Source organism: Phoenix dactylifera, chromosome 3, assembly GCF_009389715.1.
Source record: "Phoenix dactylifera cultivar Barhee BC4 chromosome 3, palm_55x_up_171113_PBpolish2nd_filt_p, whole genome shotgun sequence".
NCBI lineage: Eukaryota > Viridiplantae > Streptophyta > Magnoliopsida > Arecales > Arecaceae > Phoenix > Phoenix dactylifera.
Genome location: NC_052394.1, coordinates 13,184,941 through 13,200,527, shown reverse-complemented (window position 1 = coordinate 13,200,527; position 15,587 = coordinate 13,184,941). Strand labels below are relative to the sequence as shown.

At 36.8% G+C, this 15,587-nt stretch overlaps 1 protein-coding gene across 2 annotated transcripts; it reads left to right on the top strand.

Annotated features, from left to right (window-relative positions):
- The first annotated feature begins 2,704 nt into the window (after positions 1 to 2,704).
- LOC103708018 lies at positions 2,705 to 15,556 on the top strand. 2 transcript variants are annotated; one of them, XM_008792771.4, is made up of 10 exons: positions 2,705 to 3,394; positions 3,476 to 3,544; positions 3,751 to 4,047; positions 4,142 to 4,192; positions 10,231 to 10,692; positions 10,768 to 10,836; positions 12,954 to 13,115; positions 13,875 to 14,085; positions 14,229 to 14,570; positions 14,668 to 15,556. In XM_008792771.4, exons 1-10 carry the CDS (start codon positions 2,783 to 2,785, stop codon positions 14,778 to 14,780), a joined length of 2,388 nt encoding a protein of 795 aa, XP_008790993.1. In that variant the 5' UTR covers positions 2,705 to 2,782; the 3' UTR covers positions 14,781 to 15,556. The 2 variants fall into 2 exon arrangements, with proteins under 2 accessions (XP_008790993.1, XP_038980581.1); XM_039124653.1 differs by having other exon boundaries at positions 12,954 to 13,136.
- The last annotated feature ends 31 nt before the right edge of the window (positions 15,557 to 15,587 follow it).

Genomic DNA, 15,587 nt, shown 5'->3' with positions numbered 1-15,587 from the left:
TATTAGATATGAAAAATTGATTGTGTATATCTAGATCTCATGTTTTGTTCCTAATTTATTCCAAAAATTTGAAACTATAAATTCATGTCCTAATTAGGATGGATAAGTCTTTACAAACTATTAGAGCAGAACCAATTTGTCTTATAAGAAATAGAAAAGAAAGGATTCAATGATGTAAGACTAGCCTACAAAATCGTGTCTTAACTCAAACTCCTTTTAGAACAAACCCAAACTAACTTAGCTTGCTAAGAAAATAGGTTTACTCTAATTAAAATTTGCAAATTGAAAACTAATTTTGATTCGGATAAAGTCAAATTAGACTCCAACAAAGGAATTGAAGATTTAAATATTTAAAATTATTTAAAGTAAAAATCCATCATTTTCAACTATAGTGCAAAGCAAGAATAAGCAAATAAGCTATTAATGATCATGTAGCATACTTAATAATTGCTAGAACATCTATAATGAAAACATCGTATAGAACCTGCGTTAGATTCATCAATGCATATACACATATATATATATATATATATATATATATATATATATATATATAGGAGAAAAAATAATATAGATACAAGGGTTCAACAAATTGTATATTTGTAAACATGTTCTGGAGGATATAAAATTGTATATTTGTAAACATGTTCAGGAGGCTCTCTAAAACATTTCAATAATAAAATAAAAAATGCACTTTGGAACCTGAAAATGGGTGCATAAGCCCAAATTTATATTGATCAAATATGTGTTTTAGCATAAACTAAAATTTTTTTAGGAAAATTATTTTTTCATGATGCCTATGTTTGTGAGCATGAGAACAAATAAATGACATGGACAATAAATGTCACATTTTTATTGTCTTTTTGTAGCTTAAAATTTTAAACCAATTTTATTATCCTATACATTTTCTTGTAAACCTTCACTAATCTATTTACTTAACTAAGCAAGAAAGAGAAAGAGACAGTGAGAAGAGAGGATAGAAATTCTCTCCACTTCTCAAAAGAGATAAAAAGAAGACAATTCTTGTCATCCTCTTATTGTCATCTCGCTCTCTTTCTCCGACTGCCCTTGCAAAATTTCTATTTAATTTCTAATTTCACTCTCCCTATCTCTAATGGAGGATTGTTCATTAATAAAAAAATTAGGTGTACTTTTTTGAGGCACAAATATAGAAATTAAAAAATTTTATTTTTATGTTGACTCTAAAACTAGAATTATGTGAACCCTAGAATTAAAATTTTATGTGAACTCTGGTATTTTATTTTATACGGACTCTTATTAGGATTTTGATTTGTCTATATAAATTTACTATTTCCCTACTTTCTCTTCCACCTTCTTTTTTTCTCTTGCACCATGCTAGCATCACCATCTAAATGAAGGTTGCTACCCTCCTCATCAACCCAATGCGAAGCTCCACCGCCTTCACACCACCATCGACTCCATTATAGTTGTTTTAGCGATCCTGCATTTCAACTACCATTGATTGATTAACTAGATCGGAAAGAAGGTTGTGGTCTCAAGCTCTATCCTCCATCACGTCATGTCATCACCCTTTCCTTCTCCTCCAAAAAGAGGATAATCAAAGGAAGGATAAGAAGAGTAGCTTAGGTCTAGGTGCCTTGACCTTGAAGAAATTTCACTACCATCACATTACCATTCGAAGGAAGATAGGTAGAGTTAGATTGTATATACCCAGGGTAATGATAAGATAAATTTATGTTACAACTACTTTTACTGGTAATTTAAATTTAGAATAAAGTAAAAGTAAATCAAAGATAATTAAGATAAAATTAGATTGACTGATGTGTCGATAATTTTTTTTTATAAGCATTACAATATGATATTTATAAATAACCCTCATTAACTATCTTGACACTAGTTATTGTCATTGTATATTATATTGGCCACTATTGTCAAAGATGGTAGGTAGTATTACCACTCCACTCACATCCTCAATAGTGATAAGATGAATGCTATGAATTAAATTCTATCATCCGTCTTTGTTAGCGTCACAACTTTTTTTTGACTGGACTTTAACACGGTCTCTTAACCATTATCATTTAATTTTTCGTTCTAGATATACTTATACGAGATTTTCATTCATTTATAATAGTTATTGTATACAATTATATTTTTCTTATATATAGTTATTTTATTTTAATACACACTTATATTTGTATATACATAATTATTTGTAAATATGTACATATTGGAATATAATATTGTACAGCGGCAAACAGAGAATTAAATAAAATTTGAAACTTAAATCAGATGTCAGAGAGCTCCAGAGACTAAAAGTTGTACTGCATTGCAATTGGATGCGCATTGCAGGTGCCAAATCATAATTTTCACTCGCACGCACCGATTTTTGATGCGTTTGATCGCCCTGATGCCAATGATTGTCCCATACCTCCTTCCACCCCACATCACAACTCATTTCCAGCAGATCGCATGGGGCCCAGTACCAGCCCGGACCTAACGTCCCCAAATACGCTCGAAAAATGAGGGTACACCGAAAAACTCTATAACAACAAAGATTCCTCACGAATTACTTTTTCGGGAAGGTAACGGTTCTAATAGGTGGCCCCACCAACAAGTATGCTTGCGTTTAGATTCCAAAAAGAGAATATTTTCTAGATTTTGCGTCAACATATTCTTTTGTCTATATTTATACACCGACTGTGGGTAGTGGATTCCACCTCGCCCCCCAACGAAAAAAGAAAGCCCGTCACCCCCTCTCTCTCGCTCGTCCGCTTTGTTCTCCGTCCCGCTATTGCTCGCGATGCCGGAGCTCCTCTTCTTCGGCGACGACGGCGACGACGGCTTCGGCGACTTCAAAGTCGCCGCCTCCTCGTCCTCGTCATCCTTCGCCGCCCCTTCCCCGGCTCTGCCCTCTCTCTTCCCTGACCCCGCCCCCCCGCCGCTGCCGGAGGACGACGACTGGGGCGACTTCGTCGTCGGCTCGCCCGGATCCCATGCCTCCTCCCAGAACCCACCGCTCCCCTTCGATCGCTTCCCCGATGCCGCCCCGATCGCCGCGCCTCAGGACGCGGCCGACGCTGGCAAGGCTTGGGAGAAGGTCAGGGGAGCGATTCCGCTCTCTATATTCGGAGAAGAGGACGTGGAGGAACCCGACACCTTGGATCCCCCAACCCTCTTTGGCAGCGGGTTCTCGTCTTCTTCTTTGAAGAGTCCAGCGAAGAATGAGATTGGATCGGGTGCGGATGTGGGATTAAAGGATCTGATTGCGAATCTTTATGGCCAGGCGGGAACCGTTGGTGGTGTCGGCTATGAGGAGGCGAAGGTTGGATCTGATCCGGTCGATGGGGATGATGGCTTCGACGAGAGTAGCTGGGAATTCAAGGATGCCTCCTCGCCGGACTCGGAGGTTAAGGTGATGCCAGGTGTTCGATGGTGGTGCGGGCTGATGGATTTTTTGCTTTTGTGCTAAAGGTGCTTCTTTTCTTTTGAACAGAAAGAAGAAAAGGATTCTGAGATCTCTGGGCTTGATAAGAAAGCAGCGGCAAATGGTAACGGAATCGAGGTGGGAATTAGACTCCTCTTGTTCTCCCTTTAATTGGTTCTTTCATGGATAGGTCACTTGCAATGCCCATGAATCTGCCTTTTGAGTAGAGTTTGTTTTGCTTTTGGCCCATGAATGTACTTTGTTGTTTATGCTCTTAATGCTCACAAACGAAGCTAATTGCATGCGTATGATATGGTCAAAAATTTGATAATTTTTCTTTGAAGGTTGTGGATAATGGGTCGGGAGATCATTGGAGAACCACTGGTCTGCTTAGTGTTAACAACGGCGAGCAAGATCTGAGTCATATATTTTCCCAGCATGATGGATTTACAAACGGGTGGAACTTTGATTCTGGTGCTGTTCCTTATATGGATTCGAGCTCAGATGCGTACGAGCAAACCAAAGATGTGGAGAATGGAAATGGGTTGCTTCACAATCTGGAGAATAATGAAGAAGATAGATGGGAAGTGCAGGATGCATTTTCCAGAAGTAAAGTTGAAACAGCTGTTTCGGGACAACAGGTGATGTTCTTCTTGTCTTTCAAGCTATTTATTGGTATTTCACACAAAACGCAGTCTGACAAATATATTTCTATTTGGCCTCCATGAAGAACAGAAGAATTCAGATGCTGAAGCGGAATTGCTTGCAACCAACAACGGAACTCAGGTTGGCAGCATCATTTCCATCATAGTTTTACTTTAGTAATCCCCACTTACCTGCCCTTCGTATGGATGCTGATCTTATCTCTTCTGCAATATGCACGTCTTCTGAGCTGCAAAATTAGAGGATACTGTATCTGATGCATTAATTGTAGTAGAATTACTTTTAGCGCACTTCCATTCCATGTATTGTTTTTAGTCTCCATTCCAGCAACCGCACCACTCTCACTTCTTTTTTTTTTACTACTTTTATTATGCGATTCTTTATCACTAATAGGCATTATTATGGCCTTGCTCATATGCTAGTTGCTGATCATGAAACAAAAGAAGTATGTTGGTTATTATAGTACTCATTCTTGTAGTTTATGTGAAAATAGTCATTGACAAATGTGCATATAATTTTTTTTGATCTTCCACCTTTGCTACTTATGAGTATCTATATGAGTAATGCAGCAAAGGTCTTCAGAATTCGGATTCATGGAAAGAAGAACAAGAAAGAAAGCTTTAGTGAAGGATCAAGACTAAATCATGATCAGCTGAATGGCCTATTTTTGAAGTTCATGTAAAGATTTGATTTAGAAGTTTGGATCTCTTCTATTTGAGTTAAAGGTGGCCCAACCTTTAGTGTTTTTTTTTTTAATTATTTTAATCAATTAAATATTTTACAAGAAATTTGGATCTATTTTGCCCATGTTAAAAAAAAGCCAACTTTTAAATGAATATACTCAAATGAATCAAGCAAAGGGTAGTCAAATTCTAACTTCTTTAGTTGTTATATAAGTGAAGGATGTGCAAGTGTTGAATCAGTGGATGACTTTTATCAAGGTTTCTAATAGAGGAATCAATTAGAAAGGAGGTTTTGCGATGTGGTATGTTGCTAATAGATGGTACATATAGATTTTCGTGGTCCAGTTGTGTAAGGTGAAGACTTAGAAGGGGCCAGCTTATTGAGCTAGTTAAAGTCCCTTGATGGTTGTATCAGAATCTAGGTCTCAAATCCCACTTTCATTTGCATTTGTGGGGTTAGGAATATTTTGTGGGAAGATTCCCCCCTATTTTGTAGCATATTGCCTACAAGCCTTTTCTATTTCCCCCTTCTCCCCCAAAACAAGGAGAAAAAAAGGGAGGTGAAGACTCATTGAGACCTTGCGATGCTCTTAGATCTATTAGTGATGATTACTCTGCCAAGATTATCTCATTTGTTGTCTTACTTATTCCATTTTTGTTGCACTTCTTTTTTTATATAGTCTTAGAATCTGTAATTCGTCTAACCCTTCCATCCGATCGTTTAAATTCTCTATGGCATGGGCACATAGTTTTAACAATTTCTTTTGATGAAGTTCTACCTGCTAGTTTCATCCATAGATCACTATCATGTTTTTGCTCTTATACTAAGTCACATGGTTTGGACCTTCAATTGGTATAACATGATCTTCGGCTTGGATGATAATCCATGAACCATATTTTTGATACTTGCACGATGGTCTAGAGCTTACAAGATCAGGAAACTTGGTATTTAAAAAAGATAGAGATCCTTGTGACTTGTTAATCATGTTAAAAAAGAGTGTTGTGATGGGGACTCATCAAGAGGATGTTCTTAGAGCAATTGAACTCACCTTTGTACCAATGCATTAATGGTCTTTTGCACCATCAATCCAACAAGCAGCACGTGCAACATCAGATAACAATTAATGAGAAACTTTCTGTGACAATGTCTAATCACTGAAGGAGTTTCTTTTGTCAGGTCTAGACATCACCTAACGCAGACCCTACTTGTGGGAAGTTCAGGTCCGCCTTTGATTCCATACCCTACCAATCCAATAATTGGGTTGGACCATGCTTGGGTCTGGGTTGTGTTGGACCAGGACAATGTCTTAAACGAGTACCGTTATTTGGAAAGCTCAATTTTTTCATGATATTCAAATTATTCACTAATCAATGATGACATAAATTCAGATTATAATTCATAAGCCTTATAAGGGGTATGTGTAAAATTTATCTTATATACTGGGTAAGCAATCGAGTATGGCCACAGGGTTTTGGTCTAGGTCGGGTAGGGCCCATGAAAATCAAACTTGTACACTAGCATATGTATGATCGGTCTGATTAGGTGTAGGTCAGGTAAATTTTTAGTAGAACTAGATCTGGACCTGGACCAAAAAATTATACGGGTTTATCTTTGGAGCCAAACTCGACCTAGGTGTATGGGCCTGAATCTAGTCTTGATCAGGTATGGGTCTGCTGGTCTTAGTGATAGCCCTAGGTCTAATATGTCTTTGAGCACGATAGTTACTAGGTGCATGATAAATTAAGTAATAAATATTATGATGAGGTTCTGATCAATGTTGTTAATTTCATCTTGGAGTTCGATCCATAGAATGGATTGGAAGCCCTGAGATCACTCTTAAAAGCATGACATGATGGGCCAAAGGTGGTTATATTTTGCAAGATAAAACTAAAGGAAAATAGCCTATGATTTTTGAAAATTAAAACAGTTGAAATTGTGGTGCATGTGGTTGCATATGTTGATGCAGTCTATAGATGGCCATGGGTCGAGTAAAGTTGGTCTCAGTCAAATAGAGACACTAGTAATAGAGAATAATTACCAACCTGAACTTGATCTGTTGATTAAACAGGTACAAAATTGAACCTGAACTTGAGCCATTGAATAAATGGATAACCCAACTTGACCCGCATAACCCGTTTGGTAAACAAGTCAAGTCAAATATGCTCTGTAGCATGGAATGCCGTACCGGCCGGTACGGGCCGGTACGTACCGGTCCGGCCGTGGACCGGTACCGGAACGGATAAAAAACCGGTATTTCTCGGTTTTTTATCCGAACCGGCCGGTACGGGTGCGTACCGGCCGGTTCGGGCCCGTACCGGCCGGTACCGGCCTCGTACCGGTGCGAACCGGCCGGTTCGCACCGGTACGATTTTTTTTTTTAAGAACCACAGCGCCGCGCGCTGTGGTTTTTGAAACCACCGCGTACCGGCCGGTACGGGACCGGTACCAGCCGGTACGTACCGGACCGGTACCGTACCGGTCCGGCCGGCCACCGGTACGCCGACCGGGACCGGTACGGCGGACCTTGCTCTGTAGTGACCTCTTAGCCAAACTGGACACAAGTAATGATTATGATCAGGTCATAAATGGGTTGTAAACATATTCACTTGACCTTACCCCATGATTAAACGGGTTGAATGGGTCAAAACTTTAAACTTGGAGTGGAACTATATATGATACGGTACAATTCGGATACATTGATACGATAAATATTGAAAAATGTAGAACACTGCAGCTGAGATAAGTCAATATTTATATACACACACATACATATATATATATATGTATGCGTTTGTTTTTATACATATATACATGCATACATACATAGACACCTATGTATGCATGTATATAAAATAAGCATCATAAAGCATGGTAGGCTATCAAAACAATATAGTCTATTCTCAATAACGTAGCATTAACGTTTACAAGCTCATCATCAGTCATTATTCCATACATCATAATCTATACTCTCAATAGACTATAAAATTGACCCTCTCCTTCATTTTTGGAGGTATTGGGGAAGCATCTAAAGTATATCTAGGAAGTATCCAGTGTTTCTTAAATTTTGGAAAATAAGATACTTAAGTATTGGGTGTGTATTCAAGACGTATCCATCGAGTATGGATATCCGATACGGACATGGCATATGATTTGAAGTATCCTTGCTTCCTACGAACTATTTAATATACGGGTCTAGTTACGTTGACTTGTTGACAACTTGAAACCGTTTATGTCAAACTTAAACCTTCTTATTACATGTTGGGTTCATCTCACATTAGCAGAACAAGTCATGAATTGCTATGACTAATGCAGTCCCCTAACCTTATATATTACCTATATATACTTATTGTATATGATTAGACTGCAAATGAACCGAAAAAAGGTAGTGCACTTAGCATTGTGTAGCTGCATATGCAGCCTGCTTAATATTCTGTGGCTGCACATACAATATGCCTCCCCCTCTTACATGTTTTTTTTAATGGAATTTGTTTAAGATTGATGGTTAGGTTGCATGTAGTTTTGCATGGCAAATACAGATTTTGTTATATCAATACTCAACCATCAGGTGTTATTGTAATTAATTTTGTTACTATTTATCAAAAAAAATATTGCTGCCCTTATTTTTTATTTTTTTAATGGATTTTATTTATTTTAGCAATTAAGAAATGTTAACTGCATATGTACCCTCGTATACAACCTGCACACTTGGTTTGCACTATATGGTCTCTTGACTGCCCACATAATGCAATTGCATTTTGAAACACCGAGTGGAAGATCAGGTAATGTGATTGAGGATATCTGAGATAGAAATTCAACTGAAAAAGAAACAGATGCCATCTTGTCATCTAGTCATTGGGCTAATGCCCAGTCATCTGGTTTTTATTTGGCAAAGCAACCTGATAGTTGATGTGTATGTGCAAAGGTTTAATGCATTTGATTTTTGATGTTAGATTGATGAAGATGAGAAAATGGTCCTCTCGTGCTTAAAAGGTGCCTATGCCTATATCTACAATTCCAATAGATGTGACTGCACTTAGCATCATGCAATTAATGGAGATTTAGGATAATGCAAAAGATACAGCATTGGCTGAGAAAGTATGTTCACGTATTTGTCTTTCAGGATAGCCAATTTGCTTAAGGGGAGGCGATGGTTTATAAGAGAGTTTGGAGGGCTTCCACCAATGCTGAAGTGATTTGGCCATCAAATATGAAAACTGCACCTGATGTTGAACCAAGAGCTAAAACAGTTGTATATTTGTTAGAGCTAGATAGGGAAGTTGTTAATTGTAAAGAGTTGGGCCTTACACAGTCATGTCTTACAAAGAGAATTTTATCTGAAAAGGGAAAGATGACTTTAGATGCGGAGCTAGAAGATTAGCTGTACCATAAACAAGTATCAAGTGTTACTTTGCGAGTGGAAGGTTTGGTACTGTTGCTGGAATTTACTTCTCTTTGTCACTCTCTTCTTGGTCAAAAGTCATAGAAAGGGTGGTTACTTAATGAGCTATTATCCAGCTTAATCAACATCAAAGTTTTGGCTTGTTTCCCAGGCATGACCAACTTGATGGTATATGGCAGCATGGATCCTCACCCATTGTCTACATAATTGCCATGGTCATGTCAATGAAATCCATGTCCATGAGAACTACTAGGAACCTCTTAAATGCTGGTACCACAAATATTTCCTGATGCAACCTCTGAAGAAGAAACAAAGGCTCTATTGTTGCATAAATTATGGAATCACTACAGTGTCTTCTCTCCTGTTGTAAAACTAACAGATAATGGACAAGGGGGTGGAATGCATACCACAGATCTGATCCTTAATATACTTAGAATCAACTCATAAAACAATTCAGTTATAGCCTGTTTTCAATTTTGCTTTTACATTTTCAAAGTTTTTCGTGCAATGAAATGAAGTTGTTTAAAGGGAAAAAATTAGTTCTTTCCCCATGACATGTAAAGCAAAGTAATAACTATAGACACTATGGTGAAGTAATAGTTATATAAACTATGGTGGCTTTATAAGATTGTCAAACTCCGAAGATAGCTGATAGATCCAAGAGAAGATTTTCTTATACAAACATGTTTGTTTTGGGTGAATAATTTATGCAGCGACAATGTCTGCATTCTGTCATCTGATTATGGTACTTTTAGTAGGAAAGTCAAATTTTTGCTGGGACAATTTAAAATATCTTGTATATAGTTTGATGCTATAATATTCATGATGGTGATATATGCTTTTCATTTCTTGTCAATGTTCACCACTACAAACGTGATCCCTAGTATTAATTTTATTGTTTCCTTCCACCAGTCTGCTAAATACTGTCCATTAGTAAATTCGTTATGTTGCTTAAGTAATGCTGAACTGCATTTCTACTTTAATGTTGACATTTTATCTGAGTACTGAATATTACTTGAAAAAACTAGTATATAAATAAATCTGTAGGAGACAAATCTGATAAATTTTGTGTTTACAGGGCACTATCTTGTGGGAGAATAATATTGGCGACTGGCCTGCAACAGCTTACACAAATGGACACAAGAAGGATGATAATGGGTTCCTTTGTGACCCTAGCTATGTGGGAAATGAAATCAAGGATTCGAGTTATAATTCAATTGTTGGTTTTGATGATAGTATCTTAAAGTTGTACAAAAAGGCTGATCTGGAAAATGATCAGCTCCCACAAAATCCCAGAGAAAATGTACAAAGCTCATCTGAATGCTTACATTCTGTCAGTACGAATGGTAATGATGACTTTGATGAAATTGATTGGGAATTCCAGAAGGCTACAGAAACAATAGTCAGTGATCAGAATTCTTCAGTCCAAACAGATCAATTAAATTCTGCTGAGTTGACGCACAACATTTTTCTAGATCTCTACCATAGATTAGAAGCAGCAGCATTATTCTTAGCAGTTCATGCCCTCGATGATCTCAAGGTTAGTGCATGTTAACTGATAATTTTTTCAATAATTTTTTGCTGTGCTTAGTATGTGAAATATTTTTGATGTTAGAAAGCTCAAAAGGTTGCTGCTCTCTCTGGTGACCAAGCTAAAGCAATGACAATCAATGGGGAAATCCAGGTAAGTTCTATCATCTGCCTTATGTTGCTGCAAGAACAGTGTCCTGTCTTTCTTTTTATTTATATTATATTATTATACATTGGGGTTAAAGAGATCACAATAACTCATGTCTTAGTGATTGATCTTTTAATGGGGCCTATAGCCTTATTTCTATCACCCCATTAAGTTGAATTTTCATATACTCCTTGAAGTTTACTGATTTAGGTGGTCAATTAGTATGCAGACAAATAAAGAAGCTTCGGTGTGAAGGAAGTAAAAACTTTCAGGGGCCTCTAGAATACCTTTGCAAGGATTGAAATTTGGATATAATAAGCTGCAAACCTTTTAGTAGTTTTTGGTGATGCAGAAGGTTCATATTATCTATAGTCTGTATGAAAAATAATTTTCCAAGTTCCCTTGTTTTCCCAAGTGACAAACAGCTATTTTATCACATTTTCTGAAAAAAAGTCCCTTTTCCAAATATTACTCTAATGAACTGAATAAACAGTCATCCTATAAAATCTATTGTAATCCAATTTCAAACTCAATAATATTACCTTTTTATAAGTTAAATAAAATATTTACATGTCATATATAAAATGAAATATGTGCAGAAGGTAGGTACAATGCTGAGCATTGGAGGTCCACAGTGGAAAATTGTCAATCTTTGCATAGCTATATATGGTCCTTGTAGTAACCATTGTACATGCCCTACACGCCGATACTAAACCAACCACATCCCATTGGTACGTCTTGAAATTTCACATATCAGCTCTTATGGTGCTTATCATTTACTTCCAAACTCCCAGTCAGCTTAAACAAACAAATAACTTCCATGGTTGTCAAACTTCTTGGATAAGGTTGAATCAACTCATCCCTAGTATTTGTTGCCATATCGGTTCACATCTTGCTACTTCCCTATCGCTTAATTTCATATTTCGGGTTCTATCTTCAAATTCATGATAGTTGGCAAAATTTTGCTTACCACCTATATTTCTAATAAGTGAAAGCAGAATACTTATCCAATTATTTCAGCTTTCTCCCCATCATTATCTCATGGAATAAGCTAGTTAACAGAGTCAACCAACTTCTCCATGAGTTTTTACACCTTGGTAGGTTTTCTAGGTACTTCATTGCATCCTAATACTGTATATCACAAATCACCATGAACCTACATGAATTAAGTATTATCATCTTAATATGAGTTGATGGTGATCAATTTCTTCAGTGAGCAATATATGTGCATGATGATCAATTTATTCACATGATGACCATATTCTTGTATGAACAGTGTAACTGTACTTGTCTCTGTTTAGATTAGGCATCCATGATTTGTATACAAAATGTCCCACAGCTAAATTTTAAGGTTTCGCAACCCATAGCTATCGGACGTTGAGATGAAATGTCTATCTGGAACATGGTTTAAATAACAAGTACCAACATCCCCGAGCAATGGTCCCATCTGAAATCATTCCTGTCATGACTGAAGTAATGCCTGTTATAAACCCAGTTAAGCCTGGGTTGGACATTTTGGAATAAAAATTTGGCTGTTATAATTGCCATTATTAGCTGTTTCAATGGAAAATAATGGCAAATGATGGGAAAATAGCAAGTTATTTGCTTAAACCACTATTTGTCAAGCAAAAAAATTATTTTCTTTTCAGCTAAGCTAACCCAGATATTTGAACTTAAAAATATTATTCTCATGGCCATTTGTTGCATGACATAATGGCCATTTTAACAGAAGTACAGCTAGATAGTTGCCATTATATGAATTCCCATGTGTAATGTAACAAAAGGCCTGTGTAACTGTTGTGATGGTTGTTTGAAACCTTGATCTAGAACCATGAATTATTTACAGAACCATGTGTATGAACTAGATTCTACATATATCCTGTGTATCATTTATTGCTTTATTGCTCTGAATCTTGCTTACATACATTAGCTGTTATTTTTTATTTAAAAATATGCTTTTCATTATTTTCTAATTCCTAACCAAGACCTTTTAATTTCTCCATGAACAACACTGTTATCGGTCATTCATATGAATTTGCTGTTCTTGACAGTGCTTATTAATTTCATCTTATACTTTTTGAGACATAAATGCAGCTCTTCTTTCTTTTATTTCCCATTTTCAGGAAGCTTATAAGAAGTTAGGAGAAGCTATAGTTGTGGAAGATGCCTACATTAAGAAACACCCATCAAAAGATGTGTGTGTTAGTCAACTGATTAAAGTCATAGGAGAACCACGGTTCAAAGCTCTTGAGCAAGAATATCGCTTGTCAGAAAAAATACTATCAGTATGTACCCTTCCATTTCTGGTATGTTACTTTCAATATTATTGTTCACTTCTAAGCACATGACGAATGGATTTGATGGTCATGCCTATGAGAATTCATAACACAAAGTATAGATAGACAGGACAGGTTTGATGGTTGTGTCTATGTTTATCTGAATAAACTTTGATGACTTAGCACTCCATAGTTTCTTCAGCACTACATTCACCTTGCTCTGGTCCTGATTAATTGCAATGTTGAACAAAGAATACTGAACATCCATGAACTAAAGAAGCAGAACTCTGATGCTTATAACTTCTTTCTGTGAGTCTTTGGGATGCCGTTTATTATATGGAAACAAAAAAATGAAAGGATTTTGTGGGCATCAACAGTGTGCTACAGTTGTCTTTTTGTGGAGGGCTCCTTGATCAAAGATTTTGTTACCTCTATTCCTGAAACAGTCATTCAGATCTTCTAAAAAATTGATTGATGAGGTTCAAATATTTAGTTTCGCTAATAAGGTATGTTGGATAATCATGTGCAGTTTTTCTGTGGAGATGATAGGAAAGTACCCATTATTACTTATTTTCATTGTGTTATGAGTATATTGTAGAATTAATCTGACAAATTCTTCCATAACTGTTAAGTTTTATCCAGAGAGACAATGAAAATTGAAGGATTCATTATAGTTATAAATAAAATAACTAGTTGTATAATGAATGTATATCAGATCTCCTAGGTTCTATTAGTTGTGTCTGTGCTAACTTGTTTAGGTTAATGCAGGCAGAGAAAGATTTAGGTTCAGCAGTTAAACTTTTTGAGCATTCCAACTCAATACTGCATATCTTGCAATTAGCATCCAGAGAGGAACAGCATGCTTATATTAGTGTTTGGTCTAGTATGGCTTTAGTTTGTGCTCAAGAGTTGCAGCACGGAGCCATGATTTGGGCAGAATCACTTGGTGCGAATGTCTGCCAACAAATATTGTCTCAAGGTACAGATTCATGTTATTTGTTTTACTTATTTAGAAATTCTTTTTCTTTTTAACTCAATTTGTTGAAACCAAATATTTTTGTAACTTTGTTTTTTTTTTTTGATGCTACATTCTCAGTCCTGAAAATACTGCATGTCTTGCAGGAAATCAATATTTTCTTGCCCTTGGGGAGATTTATAGAGCCTCTGAAATTTTAAGAGCCTCTATGAAATATTATAAGCCTTGGTTTTTAACAAATCAGGGGGTCTCATGCAAAGTACAAGCTTGCTTGGAGAAGTGTGCTGAAGCATGGATAACCTGCGGTCTGGAGAAAGCTCTTAAAAGCATCTCTAGTGCCACTGGTGAGCATGCTGAAGTAGCAAAAGCGTTGCTTGAATCCATTAAATTTTTTCGCAACTTAGATGAGTTCCCTCTTCGAAACAATATGCTTGGCCATGACAGAATAATTTGTATGATATCGTTATTGCCCATGTCACTATTACAAGGTATACCGAAAGAATTTGAGATTTAGAATTCATTTATCTTGCTATTCTATATTTCTGATCTTCTTTTCCGGACTGATCACTTTGCTCATGATTACAGACATGAAAACAGTGGTTTGGGCTGGGGAACATTATTGTGTCAAGCTTGTAAATTTTTGGGCTAATAGGATATCTCCTGATCCTCCTCAGTTGCCACATATTCATGTCAGCTAGCTTGGAAGTCCAAACTAAAATTGGAAGCAGGTTCTTCTAAAGCTGGTGGAGGTGCCCTGCTATCATGTGAAGAGCAATTCTTATTCAGATGAAGCTGTGACTACTGTGGATAATGCTGATAAAAAAAAAACATCAAGAGTGCACCTTCAATGCTGAAAGAATGTTTTAGTCAACAGAGAATTGGAACCACTTGCTATATGGTGGAACATATCCATCCAAGTGCACCTTCATGAGGCCTGTGAAATGCAAGGCTGAAGCCATCGTGGTCGATTCATTCATGTTTCCTAGTTCATTTTTTTTTTCTTTTTTATGTTAGTCCCACTATATTCTGGAAATATCTGTTTGTAAATCCCTGCTTGGTTATCATTCTTTTGTGTCATTAAAATGGCAGTGATAGATGCTACATGACCAATGTTGGCATTTGATAATTCTGGGGTTAGAAAAATTATGGATGCGAAAGCTTTTCAGAGATGATAAATATACCTGGTAATGAAGAGGCCTTCAATAACTCGGATGTTTGAGTATGGTTTCGTTTTCATTCTCTGGGTTGGTTTTTGGCGCTGCAGTGAAGCCAATGCAGCAGAGTGCAGAGAACATGATCGGCATTTGTAAGATTTCCAATGAAGTCATAAATGCAATTACAATTACTATTACCATGTAATATTAAACCCCATAGATTGTAATCTAGCTGTATCCATTGATTCTAGAAGGAAATTTTGGCCTTTGTATTCTTCCATTTCCTTGGAAAATTATTTGGCCTTGCCTATAACATTGCACCTCAGTTGGCTAGAGTGGCCCCCTGTTTTT